The sequence below is a fragment of the Pygocentrus nattereri genome, chromosome 19 (assembly GCF_015220715.1).
Source record: "Pygocentrus nattereri isolate fPygNat1 chromosome 19, fPygNat1.pri, whole genome shotgun sequence".
Taxonomy (NCBI): domain Eukaryota; kingdom Metazoa; phylum Chordata; class Actinopteri; order Characiformes; family Serrasalmidae; genus Pygocentrus; species Pygocentrus nattereri.
Genome location: NC_051229.1, coordinates 17,807,522 through 17,820,338, shown reverse-complemented (window position 1 = coordinate 17,820,338; position 12,817 = coordinate 17,807,522). Strand labels below are relative to the sequence as shown.

At 37.8% G+C, this 12,817-nt stretch overlaps 1 protein-coding gene across 1 annotated transcript; it reads left to right on the top strand.

The window, feature by feature from the left end:
* Nucleotides 1-223: 223 nt before the first annotated feature.
* On the top strand, nt 224-6,296 carry LOC119261618 (CD59 glycoprotein-like). Its single transcript, XM_037531204.1, has 4 exons — nt 224-238; nt 713-765; nt 1,035-1,154; nt 4,956-6,296. The coding sequence occupies exons 2-4, from the start codon at nt 717-719 to the stop codon at nt 5,069-5,071; spliced, it is 285 nt and encodes a 94-aa protein (XP_037387101.1). The 5' UTR covers nt 224-238; nt 713-716; the 3' UTR covers nt 5,072-6,296.
* The last annotated feature ends 6,521 nt before the right edge of the window (nt 6,297-12,817 follow it).

Genomic DNA, 12,817 nt, shown 5'->3' with positions numbered 1-12,817 from the left:
CAATGTCAGAGTACTAGAAACACAGCATAGAAAACAGCAAACTACTAACAGTGCTAACTGTAAGATATGTATCAGATATAGCTAGCAACAAACTTCAAGGTCAAACAATGAACAAACAGTGTTATCGAGTGTCAGGTGAGAGGTGGCTTGCAGGAGTATGCTATGATTTGAAACAGGTATATAAAGGATGGACTTTGTCTTAGGAACAAACTATACTTGCTATTACACCACTTCAGAGGTAAGCTGTCTCAGGATCAAACTGCCATACTGACTATTGTAATGAGTGTCAGTAGTCATAGCAACAGGCTATATAGTACTTTGGGTCATTGGGTCAAATTCTTGATGAGCAGAAATTCCTGTTAGCAAACTTGATCTGTAGCATTATGACTTTGTTGATATACAGTTCTCAATGCATAAACCAAATTTAGAGAAGTGAAAAGTTTGATATATGAAGTTATTCTCCTTGCTGTGAAAATCAGCACAGACCAGCATGAATTCCAAGCTGGCTGACCAGCACACCAGCCTCCAAAACACAACATATGCTGTTTTTCTAGCAGGGCTATTTATATACCGTATGTTGAAAGGTAACAAAGCAGTAATTTACCTGTAATTTAGCTTTAAGTAGCTCTGAGAGGTTTTTTGTTATAATTCTGCTCAAATTTGTTGGATGTGAGATTTTTTTTTTTTACAAATTTCTCTCTTACTGTTACAGAATAATGAAGGTCCTGCTTATGACTTTGGTTCTTACCCTGTTTTTTGCGGGTGGTAAGTGACTTTAAAGACATTCAAATCCAGATTGTGTAAAAACAATCTAACATAGTTACGGCATGTTAAATGCTGTACCTGCAATCTCCCATAAACTTTCCTCTGTTGTGTAATAACTTCGTTGTGTCAGATGTGATAAAATGTTGGGTTTCCCAGAGTAAACACTGCTCGGTTACGAAGTCGCTGTTGTTTCTAAACTGGTTGTAATGATGAAAGTCAGTACTGATTTGTAAACACTGTCCAACAGAATGTTATTCATGGTGTTGCAGGTTCAGCACTGCAGTGCTACAACTGCATTGAACTGTCTGGTGAAGGATGTTATCCAAGCCCGCAAATGTGTGGCTATGAACAGAATGCCTGCGTCTCTGCCACGTACAACTTCCCTCCATGTATGTGACCCAGTTCTTTTACACTTATTTAATACCTAACACTTTTCATGCTGAAGAAGAATATAACTTTTAAATATGAGGGCAAGGTTGAAAACAAAAATGCTAAATGCTTAATTGTAGCAACTACACTGAATAAACAAGTACCAACTTCTAAACACAAACAAAACCAAGAATTCTATCTTCAAAATTGTACATGTCCTGGACAAACAGAAAGTATTCTAAGGTCTATTATATGCTAATGTAAATAGATTTTAGATCATTTCTATTAGACCATTCATCATGAAGTGGGCAGCTGGCCATAAATTATAAAATTATAAACGTCGATTGCAGCATTTCGTTGTTGTTCCCCAAAAAAACAACAATGAAAAATGGATCTCCAAATAGTAACTTGTAGGTTAGAGCAAAAAGTTTCAGGACCTCATAAACATTTCTGTACAAACAACATTAGGAGGCACTGATTACAACCACTTAGCGTTCCAACAGAAATGGTAGCACATGGCGACTTTTGGCGGCAGTGTCAAAGGAGAGTTAAAGGTCTGATAGCAAAGTTGAAAGAAACCAAGGATGCAAACCAAAGAAGTGGCCAAGGCTGAATAACATGCCCTTTTTAGACCGAGCTCAAATGCATTCTAGCTTTTAAGCCTAGCGGTCAGCCATTGAAACCTCCACTGCACATTTATATGAGCATTAACTTTAGTCTGGTGGCTGTTAATATGAAATCTATTTTGATTGTTTACCTCTGGATGAATGTGCCATATGCGGCTCAGTTTAGGAGTGTGATCTGTTCAGACTAATGTTGGATATATAATAGATCCCATTAATAAGACATTGTTAACAGCCTGACAAAAAAAATCTGGATTTGGTGAGGAAATCAGATTTGGATCCCTTTTAACTTCTGTGTGAATGTAGCCCAAAACCCAGAGAAACATCTCAAACTAAATTCATTCCAATTACACATACCAAAGGAGTACAGTATTCTCTCAATATTACTAGAATATTTGATGCATTTTTCTTCAGTTATGGCAAATTAAAACAACCCCTTACTGATCAGCAATAAGCTTTATAATACTCAGCAGGCATTTGTCATATTTTATCTGAAAATGCTCTCCACTAACACAGAGATGTAGTCTTGCGGGTTTACACTTGATGTATAAAACATCATTTTTAAATCGAAATTTTATCAAATACATTACTATTAGATTACTATATAATATGATAATCTGTACTCAACCAAGATGTAATGCCTGTAATGTGTGAAAAGCATTTGGGTAGGAGGCTTAGTTGGATTGGGATGAGGTAAAGGAAAGACTAGTAACTGAAAAACATGGTGGAACTGTATTTTGTTTCTTGTTTGATCTATTCTTTGTTCTTCCCTGTTCTTTACTGTCTCCGTTTTTAAGTAATGCTTCATTTAAAGGCTTGAACTTGAAGTCAGTAGTTTATTATTGTACAGATAGTCTGTTAGGCGGTTAGCTTTCAGCTAAATTCTCAGTCTACAAGTGAGGGCAGAACATATTCAGTTATAAAGAGAATCTATGGTGTGAAAAAGTCAAAGTGAGACTGTTAGGAATAAACAGTGATGCTTCACTAGCAGTTTATCATCTGGTTGCATTTAATGGACACAGATTTCAACCAGGCTTTTTCTGGGAGTCATTATGAAGCCACAGTCTCGTGTCTGCTAAAGCTGTGTGACTTTATTGCTTGTAGCATCGCTGTTCTTGCCATCATTTCTTCATGTAACTACATGTTGCCCCATAATGCCTCAGAGACACAATAGCTCAAAAAGCACATGAAAAATAAGATGGATAAACAAAAGATGCAAACAAGCAAACAAACAAACAAACAAACATAGAAATAGCATTGTATCAATGCCAGCCACACTCAAGGCCCTGAGTTAGTCAGGGCCTTTGGGCTCAGCCCAGATAAGGCCGTGCCTTAAGTCACCTCTGAATATGTCAGTGCGCTGTGCAGAGAGAGCTCAGTCAGAAAGTGGTGGGTCAAATGTCTGTTCACCCCCTACGCTTCTGGTGTCCCTGTACACAGCAGTTCTGCTTCATAGCGTTTTTTCCCTTTCTAATGCCACTGTAGTGCTGCAGCTCCCTAATTAGTGCCAAGAACACTGACAAAACAAATCTTCATCCTACCCTCACTCAGATGAGCTGCAGCCGCCCTAATTTCGCTCTGAATCTCCTCAGGAATGTCTCTTTCCTCTCTTAAAGAAATTTAGCTGTGAGTTCCCAAACACCTAAACTGAATTCATTTCCTTGTGTGCGACACACTCCGTCTGCGCTCACTGTAAACGCCTTTTAATTAGGAAAATAGGTTTTCATTCATCACTGTTCACAGTACAGGAGGTATTACTGTTAGGATGGAATAATAACACTCTCTGTGTTAAATATGCCGAGGTGTGCACGGATCTTGTCCAGACCAGTTAATTTCATTTTGCTGAATCTGTCTAGTGACTGTAAGCTCTGCTTCTGCTAGGTCAGATGAGACTAACACTAGCTCTGTGGTGGATTCAGCTAAAGTTAAATTAACTTTCTTCCACAGTTGTTTTTAATGACTCTGCTGTTAAGGGTGATGTGGGGCTAAAGGCTGGTGGAATGTTGGAGAAGCTAGACATTACAAATCAAGCTAAGATGACAAGCTTTGATTCATCAGCAGAAAATAAACTGAACTGATGGCTGCACGTAGCATGTGGGCTAGCTCACATCAGATGTATTCCACAGCTTGCTGTGCTAGAAAATCCTCATAATTCCAGTGAATGCAGTTTGAATGGCTACCATGCAGATAAATTACTGCACCAGAGAAAAATATAGAACAATAAAGTCTAAGTTATAGGACAGATAACACAAACACAAAGCTGAGTGGCACAGTAGTCCATCTAAGGGGCCACTACCCTACTTGTGTCAGTAGCTCCCCTTATGGATAACCTTGGTAAATATGAAGGAGTGTGAGTGAGTTACAAGCCAGGTCTATGAGGTGCTGCCCATTTAAAAGTGAAAGAGAGCGCTGATGCTGATTGACTATAACACTGATTTTGTTCATCTTATCTAAAAGTTTGCTTTATATTGTTACATTGAAAGTTTTTTGTTTGAATAAATAAAAAAAACTGATTCCATTACTTGTAACATTATTTTTTTATGTTGTTCAGTGGAAACTCATTCATTTATAGGCTTTGACCACTGTCTGATGTAGTATTTGTGAATTAATAAACTGATACTCGGTTTATTGTCATGTTTGTTGATGGAGATAAGTGTAACGGTTTTGTAACAGTGTATGTGAGGATTTGCAAAATGAGCTACAGGTTTGCTAAGGGCTGAAACCGAGCAAGAACTAAAGTTGTGGTCACTGAATATGTTCTGGATTGAAGCATGGGAAAAAAATCTGGAAAAGAATGTTTCTATTGGTCCATTAATCACCAAATTCTCACCCAATGTAAAAACAGCTGCCATATTCAAAAGATGTATAAAAATAAAATTGAAAAAGATTACACGTTTTTATTTGACAGCTACAATTGCCTTCAACAAAAACTGACATAAACCTAGATAAACACTTATTCCATCATAAAAGCTGATTATGTTAATACTGATTGTCAATTCACCTGAGACAGTGGAGTGACAATTAACCCTTGTTAGAATAAGCCTTTTATAATTTGTGTTTATGTATGTTTTTCATGAAATGCACAGATAGATGTCATGTAGCCTCATCAACCCTGCCCTTCAGTAAAGTGTGCCAAAAAATGTTTATACAAGGTATTGGTTAAATGTTAAAATGCTCTCTCTATCTTTATTTCTTCAGATAACACCTTCCAGAGATGCATCAACATGACTGACTGCCTCATACTGCAGACCTTTTACTTTGTCAATGCCCAGTGCTGTGAGACTGACCTCTGCAATAATGTCGACTACATATAAGGCAGAATTTTGAACAAAATTTGAGCAGAATATGGAACAAAGCTGAGTAGATCCTTTTTTTATTTAAATGTGTGCATTTCAATTGGTTTGCTAATTTTTCCTCGGTGGACGGTTAACCAGACAAAATATTGATAGGTGATTTAGTACAGATAAATGATAGGAAACCCTGAATGAGTGAGTGTAGACACCCAGTGCAGATGCTTTCAGACAGGTGATACAACTGAGTCACTAACATCCTGCACTGCAATGGTATCTATAGCATTGGCCCTATTATCAGTGTGTTTGATCTCAAGTGATACTATAGGCGTCTATGGCCGGGACTCACAAGTCACAAGACATCACAATTGGCCTTGCTCTCTTTGAGTGGGTAGGATGGCCCTCCTTCACCCCCTGATTACTCACCATGATGCTAGCCAACACAGGCATCTGTTAGCTGACGTAACAGAACAGCTGGTTAGTGTTTTCCTCCAAGTGTGTTCAGCTGACCAAAGGCCGTGGCTTTAGCAGCTGTTAAAAAGGATGTTGTGGTGCTACACAGGACTCAGAAGAGGTTTATGTTTACCTTCACCCTCCTAGTGCTGATGGTATAGTGTGACTGAGGGAGTCCTAGCTGGTGGGTGGAACTGAATATGACAAAATTGGGGAAATTACCAAAAAATGGTAAAAAGAAATGATCTAACTGACTCTAGAAAAGGTTTCATTTTTTGGGCATGGGTGGCAGGAGTTTCAGTCACAAAGACTGGCCTACTGGCCTGAGCTTCAACAGAAACAGTGACTGATGTGAATCTGAGAAAGACATCGGTAAACAGGATGGGTGTTGTGGTCCAAAGTGCACATTTAGTGACATTCAAAGTCATCAGATCTCAACCTATGGGAGATTTTGGACTAAAGTGTTAGTCAGAGTTCTACATCACTATCATCAAAACACCATTTGAGGGGGTGTCTTCTGGAAGAATGATGAAGAATCTATGACAAGATGCACCAAGGCTGTTCTGGCAGCTCATGGTGGTGCAACACCTCACTAAGTGACTTTATGTTGGTTTTTCCTTTCATTTATCACCTGTCTCTAGTGTGTTAAACCAAAGCTATTTTCTATGAAGCATGTCTTGCTGTATAGAATCCTTCTTGAAATCATAACTAAAAATCCTGTGAATGTGTTGGATATTTGTCATATTTCGAGGAATAATTTTAGTGTACAAATAAGTTGAAAGTCAATTCAAATAAAAGCATGTTGTTTAATATTCCTTCTGTTCTCAGTGTATTTCTTTCCCCCAGGCCAAAATCAGTGATAAACTGTGCTGACGCTACATTTGCTCTGTAGAACATTCAGTATCTTCTGGGAGAACAGCAGCTACGGTTCAGTTACTATAATCTCCTCCATTATCTCAGAAACGCTGAACACTCAGACACTTAAATAATACAAGGTAGAGAGCAGGCTGGTATTTAAAGCCTATGAACACTTTGATGAGAAAGAGGAGTGAACTAAAAAGACCCTGATAACAAAGGTAAGCCTTGTTCATTTTGGCAGTTTTATTATTAATAGTTGGGTAACTACACTGTCCTGATTGTTTGAGTGGACTGTTTTATTCAAGCCACGAAATGATCTGTATTTACAATCACAAGACTGAGTTTCTACTGTATTCAGGACCTTCTTATGAAATCAACTTGTTTTAAGACATTTTCTGTAATAACACAGCAAATTACTGACCTTAACACTGAGCTGTATCACACAGAAATATGGAATATGACAGGAATATGACACTAAAACATTTAAGTGCTTTTATTCTGACAATTCAGGCATTGTAAGATGGTTAAAGATTTAAATTGGAGTTATTTTTTTTAAGCTGGAAAATTGTATTGTTTTGTTATATTGCCATATATGCTGAATTTATTTTTAAAAACATATTTAGAGGTCTGATAAAAAGCCTTTTTCTTACATAAATTTGCAGTAAATTGATGGCTACTCACGTGCATTACTTTTACAGTTGTCATGTAAATATACAGGAGATGACTGATTTTTAATTGCAGCTTATTGCCATAAATGCACAGCACAATACAAGTCAGGTCAAAGTTTATTCATCTCGCGCTTTTACAACAGGTGTTGTCACAAAGCAGCTTTACAGAAAAATCTGGGTCCAAGCCCCCATGAGCAAACCAATGGCGACAGTGGCAACAAAAAACTCCCTATGAGCAAGATGAAGAAACCTTGAGAGGAACCAAAACACAAAAAAGGGGAACCCATCCTCCTCTGGTTGACTCCGGACAGCAATCAGTGTTAGTACGAAATATTAGAATACAAAACAGGCAGAGCAATGTTTAATTAAATAGTTTGAGTTTATACAGCAGCAGGAGGGTCAGTTCATGCAGTGATGTTTGCACCGCGTTGTACAGCATGAAACTCCATGGTGGTCAAAACGGTACAGATCAGCCAACAGAGATGGAGCTCTGGTGACTCTAGCAGCTCCGGTGACTCCCAGGCATACGTCGCTCAGGGGCTCAAATATAGGGAGGGAGGGAAGAAGGGAAAGGGAAAGAGAGAGAGAGAGAGAGAGAGAGAGAGAGAGAGATTGATTAACAGGGCAGGTGCATTTATGGAGAGATATTAGTTAATAGTGCAACAACTGATATTAGCAGACCGCTTGTGCAAACAGAGGTCAGGAGATGATCCCACAATTTTGGGGCTACATAAGAAAATGCTCAACCACCTGCTGTGGTTTGTCTAATTCTAGGAATTGTCAGCAGGTCGTTATTTTGTGGGGGGAGCTCACGTGTGGGTAAATTAATTCACTAAGATACTACGGGACCATTTAATGAATTCTACGTTAAGAGAAGGACCTTATATTTGAAATTGAACAGGTGCCCAGTACAATGATGCCAGAATATATATATGATATATATACAAGATATATGGTCAAATTGTTTGGTCCTTGTAAGGACTCTAGCAGCTGCATTCTGGACCAGTTGGAGCTTATTTAGTAAAGTGTTGGAGCATCCAGATAAAATGGTGTTACAGTAGTCCAGCCTGGAGGTTATAATGTTATAAAGGCATGCACCGTTTTTTCCCTATTATATAGGGCTAGAATATTACACAGTTTAGTAATGTTATGCAAGTGAAAGAATGCGGTTCTAATGACTTTGTAAATGTGTATCAAAAGAGAGACTGAAATCGAAAAAGATACCTACATTTTTTACAGTAGTGTTTGGAATGACCGTATGGCCATCTAGATTTAATTCAAATTTGGAGAGTTGAGATCTTATTAGATCTTTATTATTTATTTAGATTCAGAGCCTCATTTGGTTAAGCAGATATGTAAAGCTGAGTGTTGTCTCCATAGCAGTCAAAACTAATGCCAAACCTGCTAATTATGTTACCAAGAGGTTGCATGTACAGAGAGAATAGCAGCAGCCTGGGCACTGATCCTTGGGGGACACCATATTGTACTAGTGTACATCACACTAATCTTGTGGTTCAGGTGAGTGTAAATTCACAGTTTACAGTTATTTTACTGTTATTTACTGTTAATATGGTTCAGTGAATTACTGTGAAATGAAAGCACATAGTAGTAGTTAGTAATGTACTGCAATTTTACAGTTAAAGTTTATTCATCTCTGTCCAGTTTGTTCCATCATGTTACACTTGTATTACATTTTGCTATACTTACCACCATTGCTATATTTATATTTTTCAACAGAAAAATGAGAGTCGTGATCTTGGCTTTGTTGTTTGCTCTATTGGTCATAAGTGATGAGTTCTGCTTCTTGTTTACTTACTGTACTCAGAAGAATGTGATTTTGGCAGATTGTAGTGTAAAAATAATTAATGTTCTCCACTGTTTTGTACTAACAGTTAGAAATAAGATGATGCTAGACAGTCTGTCATGAACTTTTCATACAGCTCCTCCTGTTAAGCTTGATGTTGCTATGTGGTTTAAAGATCATTGAACTTGATTTACAAGGGTTGATTTAACTTATGTTGGTCCAATTTATCTTACTAGAGTTTTAAAATGTTCGCTGTAATGTCCAGCCAGTTTAGATCCACAAGGATGTTTTTATACCATACTTTGGTGATGCACTCTTCCAGCCAACAATATTGAGGCAAAGCAAGTAACCAAAACATAAACTGTAAGCACACACCCAAGGCAAGGTAGCTTTGGAGTAAAAGACAGCATAGAGATGGTGTGTAAAATGAGGTAACGCACCTCAATATGCAAATAGATGTAACTAGGAGCCAATAAAAACTCTGAATACATGAATTCACCATATAATCACCCGCAACTCAAAATAGGTGAGAAATGTGTGACATGTTCCAAATACATGTTGGGACATGTTCCAATCCCAACACTTATTTGGGATTGCATCATGTGATAGCAGGCAAAAAAAACACAATTCTTCTATTTAACTTGATTGATTTAATATTTGGTATTTAACATTCATCCAGTTTTAAGTACATTTAAAAAAAAGTCAAAAGTTAATCAAGTTAATATCAACTTTTCCTTTTTAAAAAAAAAATTCTGTAAGCAGGTCTGTAAAAGACTGTAAAAGGCAACAGCTGATCCTACATCAGCGTCGGTGACTTATTTTCTCCATTTCATTGGAACCCCATTCCCTTTTTGAGATGTTCTTTTAAATGCTGCTCAACCAGAAACTGTAGTCACCCAGTGACTTATTCTCCTAACAGCAATGTGTGCATTATGGGCAGAAGGACATATCATCCATGTATCATTTCAAGAGAGCTTGTAAGCTTAGCCTGAGGCAAAGCACAGGACAGGCACACAGTTTGTAGTCATTTTTAAGAGTGAATCAATGGCACACTTAGTAGTTTTATGTACACTTAGTGAGCACTTTATTAGGCACATCTCTTTTATATCTACATCTATTGTTCATTTTAGTAGCTTCACTTACCATAAAGGAGCACTTTGTAGTTCTACACTTACAGACTGTAGTCTATCTGTCTTATCAAATTGGGGACCTTCTGGATCAAAGAGCTGCAGAGATTAGCACTTACCCTCAACTACTGCTCTGAATTCAGGTCATGATGGTCTTGCTAATTAGCTGATGAGCTGAGTCAGGTGCCTCTGTAGTGTTTTATAAAGAAATGTCATTCCATGCCATTTTTTAACATTTCTAAGCATTTCAATTACCACAAAATATAAAGAGAAACAGCTGTGCTGAAAAAAAAAAGATTTTTCTTTGGGACAGTGATGATATTCTCTGTGTAAGCAGCAGTGGCAAACTTGGGGAAGCATTTTCAATTTTTGTGCTTTCTGAGCACAACACGTGCTTCAAGCCCCCTCTAGTGGTAGCCCCCTGAAAGCTTTCTTCTTTTCCAAGTACAGTCCTTTGCATGAGTCTGAATGTCTCTGCTCAAATGACATTTTGACTTTGTAAGTTAAAATAAGTTACACATCCTCTACAAGGAACGCACTTCTGCACAGTTTAATGTACAAGTACTGTTTATTTGATTAATTTAACATATTGAGAAAAAAAAGTAAATGTGGCCTGTGCAAAAGTTTTATGTTTTATTATTTTATATTATTTATTGTCTTGCCAATATGTTGAACTCAGCAAATAAATATAAACTGAGCATTAAAGTGTGCAGAAAAAAATGCCATATTTCTGTATATTCTCTACAGAGGATGAACTTATTTTCACTTAGAAAATCAGCATAACATAATTTCTCTAGCAGTGTTCAGACTTTACATACAACTGTAGTATTTGCCCAGTGGTGGTCTTATGGTGGTCCCTTTCTATTGGTGGATAGGGTAGAGGGTGGCTGACAAACTGTGCAGTGAACTTGGCTACAGTCTGTAACTGTAAACCTATGAAGTGCCCTTATATGGAAGATGTTTATGATAACTGTGACGGGGAGCAAGGAGGCGGACGCATATGCGGAGATAAGCGACTTTTATTATGGGCAAATCCAGGGTCATAGCCTAAACGGTCCAGGGTCATAGAGCCAACACAGATTGATCGGGAGGGGCAGACATGACAGACAAACCAGAATCAAACATACAAACAGTACAACCAGAACTAACAACAATACATAGACCAGTACAAAGACCAGCCACCAGACAGGGGAAAACAGGCTTTAAATACAAGAGGAACAGGTGGGAACACAGGTGAAACAATCAGGGGTGGAGTCACAAAACGAGGAGGCTGGACTAAAAAAACCAAAACAAAGAACACTGGGCTAAACCAAAACACAAACAAACACATGGAGAGGACTGGGAGGGGCCAATCGTGACAATAATACAGTAACCCCTACTACTGTGTAATAGAGTCAGAGAAAATGATATGCCATTTATCCAGGCAGCAAGTATTTATTTATTTAAAAATCCTAACATTAGAATAAATGATACATTGTGATTTGATGTACATGAGTGTTTTAGTTTAAAAAGCTCTTCACAAGGAAGCTCAGTATTTAGTTACCACCCAATACCTAGTTTAGCTAATCAGTCCTTGGTTAAATTAACTCAGATGTGCTGCTAATGTTGGTGTGAAAGTAGAGGAGGCAATGGATAGGGCAAGATGGAGGCAGATGATCCGCTGTGGCGACCCCTAAAGGGAGCAGCCAAAAGAAGAAGAAGAAAAAGAAGAAGATGTGCTGCTAATGGAATTGAAAAAATTCATGCAATGATTGTAGCGCAGAGAGAAATCCAAAAGCAAACTTGTGTTCATGTCACTGCATTCTTTTCTTTCCATTAATTTAAAAAACAAATATTGCTATATTTACTGTGTCTATGTTCATTATATATTTATATATAGTGTTTTACCGGCAAAACCTACTTACTATTACTATTTTTTGGCTGCCTAAGACTTTTGTACATATCAGACTGAACTAATCATTAAAATATTTTCTTAAAACTCTGCATTTAGTGGTCATGTTTTCTCTGATTTAACCCAAGTAATCCAACATGATCACTTACTGAATCTCATGTGCACTGTGCAGTTGGCAGCCCTCCAGTCCAGAGGTCTGAGCAAATTGTGATCCATTGCTAATTAATAAACTACACTGTAAAGATTTGCTGAATATGCCATACCTTTTCATCCTCAGACAAAAACCTCTGGAGGTGTTGCAAGAAGGAGGAGTGTGTCCATCTGCCACCGAGCCCCACCAACTGGTGCTGTGAGTTTGACAAGTACAACTCGGAGGGATACGACCCTTCATTCTGAACACAGTCCATACAGCACCTGCCTTTCTGAGGAGAGACAAGAGCAAAAGGAGCAACTCTACCATCTGCTTGACTTTAAAAGGTTAGGGTCGGTTTCCTAGACAGGGATTAAGCTTAGTCCAAGACTGAATTTTCCTTTCAATAGAGAATCCCCATTCAGAAGTCCAGGACTAGGTTTAATCCATTTGGAGAACCAGCTTTTTTTTAACTTTTAAACCACAGACTTTTTATTTAGTAAATAGTTTTTATTTACAACCCCAATTCCAATGAAGTTGGGACGTTGTGTAAAACAAATAAAAAGGATTTGCAAATCCTTTTCAACCTATATACAACTGAATACACTACAAAGAAAAGATATTTAATGTTCAAATGGATAAACTTTGTTTTTTGCAAATATTCACTCATTTTGAATTTGATGCCTGCAACATGTTCCAAAGAAGTTGGGACAGGGGCATGTTTACCACTGTGTTACATCACCTTTCCTTTTAACAACACTCAATAAACGTTTGGGAACTGAGGACACTAATTGTTGAAGCTTTGTGGGTGGAATTCTTTCCCATTCTTGCTTGATGTA

Excerpts from the sequence above, each read along its gene's own strand:
- LOC119261618 (XM_037531204.1), top strand. The coding sequence starts at position 717 with ATGAAGGTCCTGCTTATGACTTTGGTTCTTACCCTGTTTTTTGCGGGT. Across the intron at positions 766-1,034 it reads TACCCTGTTTTTTGCGGGTG|GTTCAGCACTGCAGTGCTAC; the intron begins GTAAGTGACTTT and ends ATGGTGTTGCAG. Across the intron at positions 1,155-4,955 it reads CACGTACAACTTCCCTCCAT|ATAACACCTTCCAGAGATGC; the intron begins GTATGTGACCCA and ends TTATTTCTTCAG.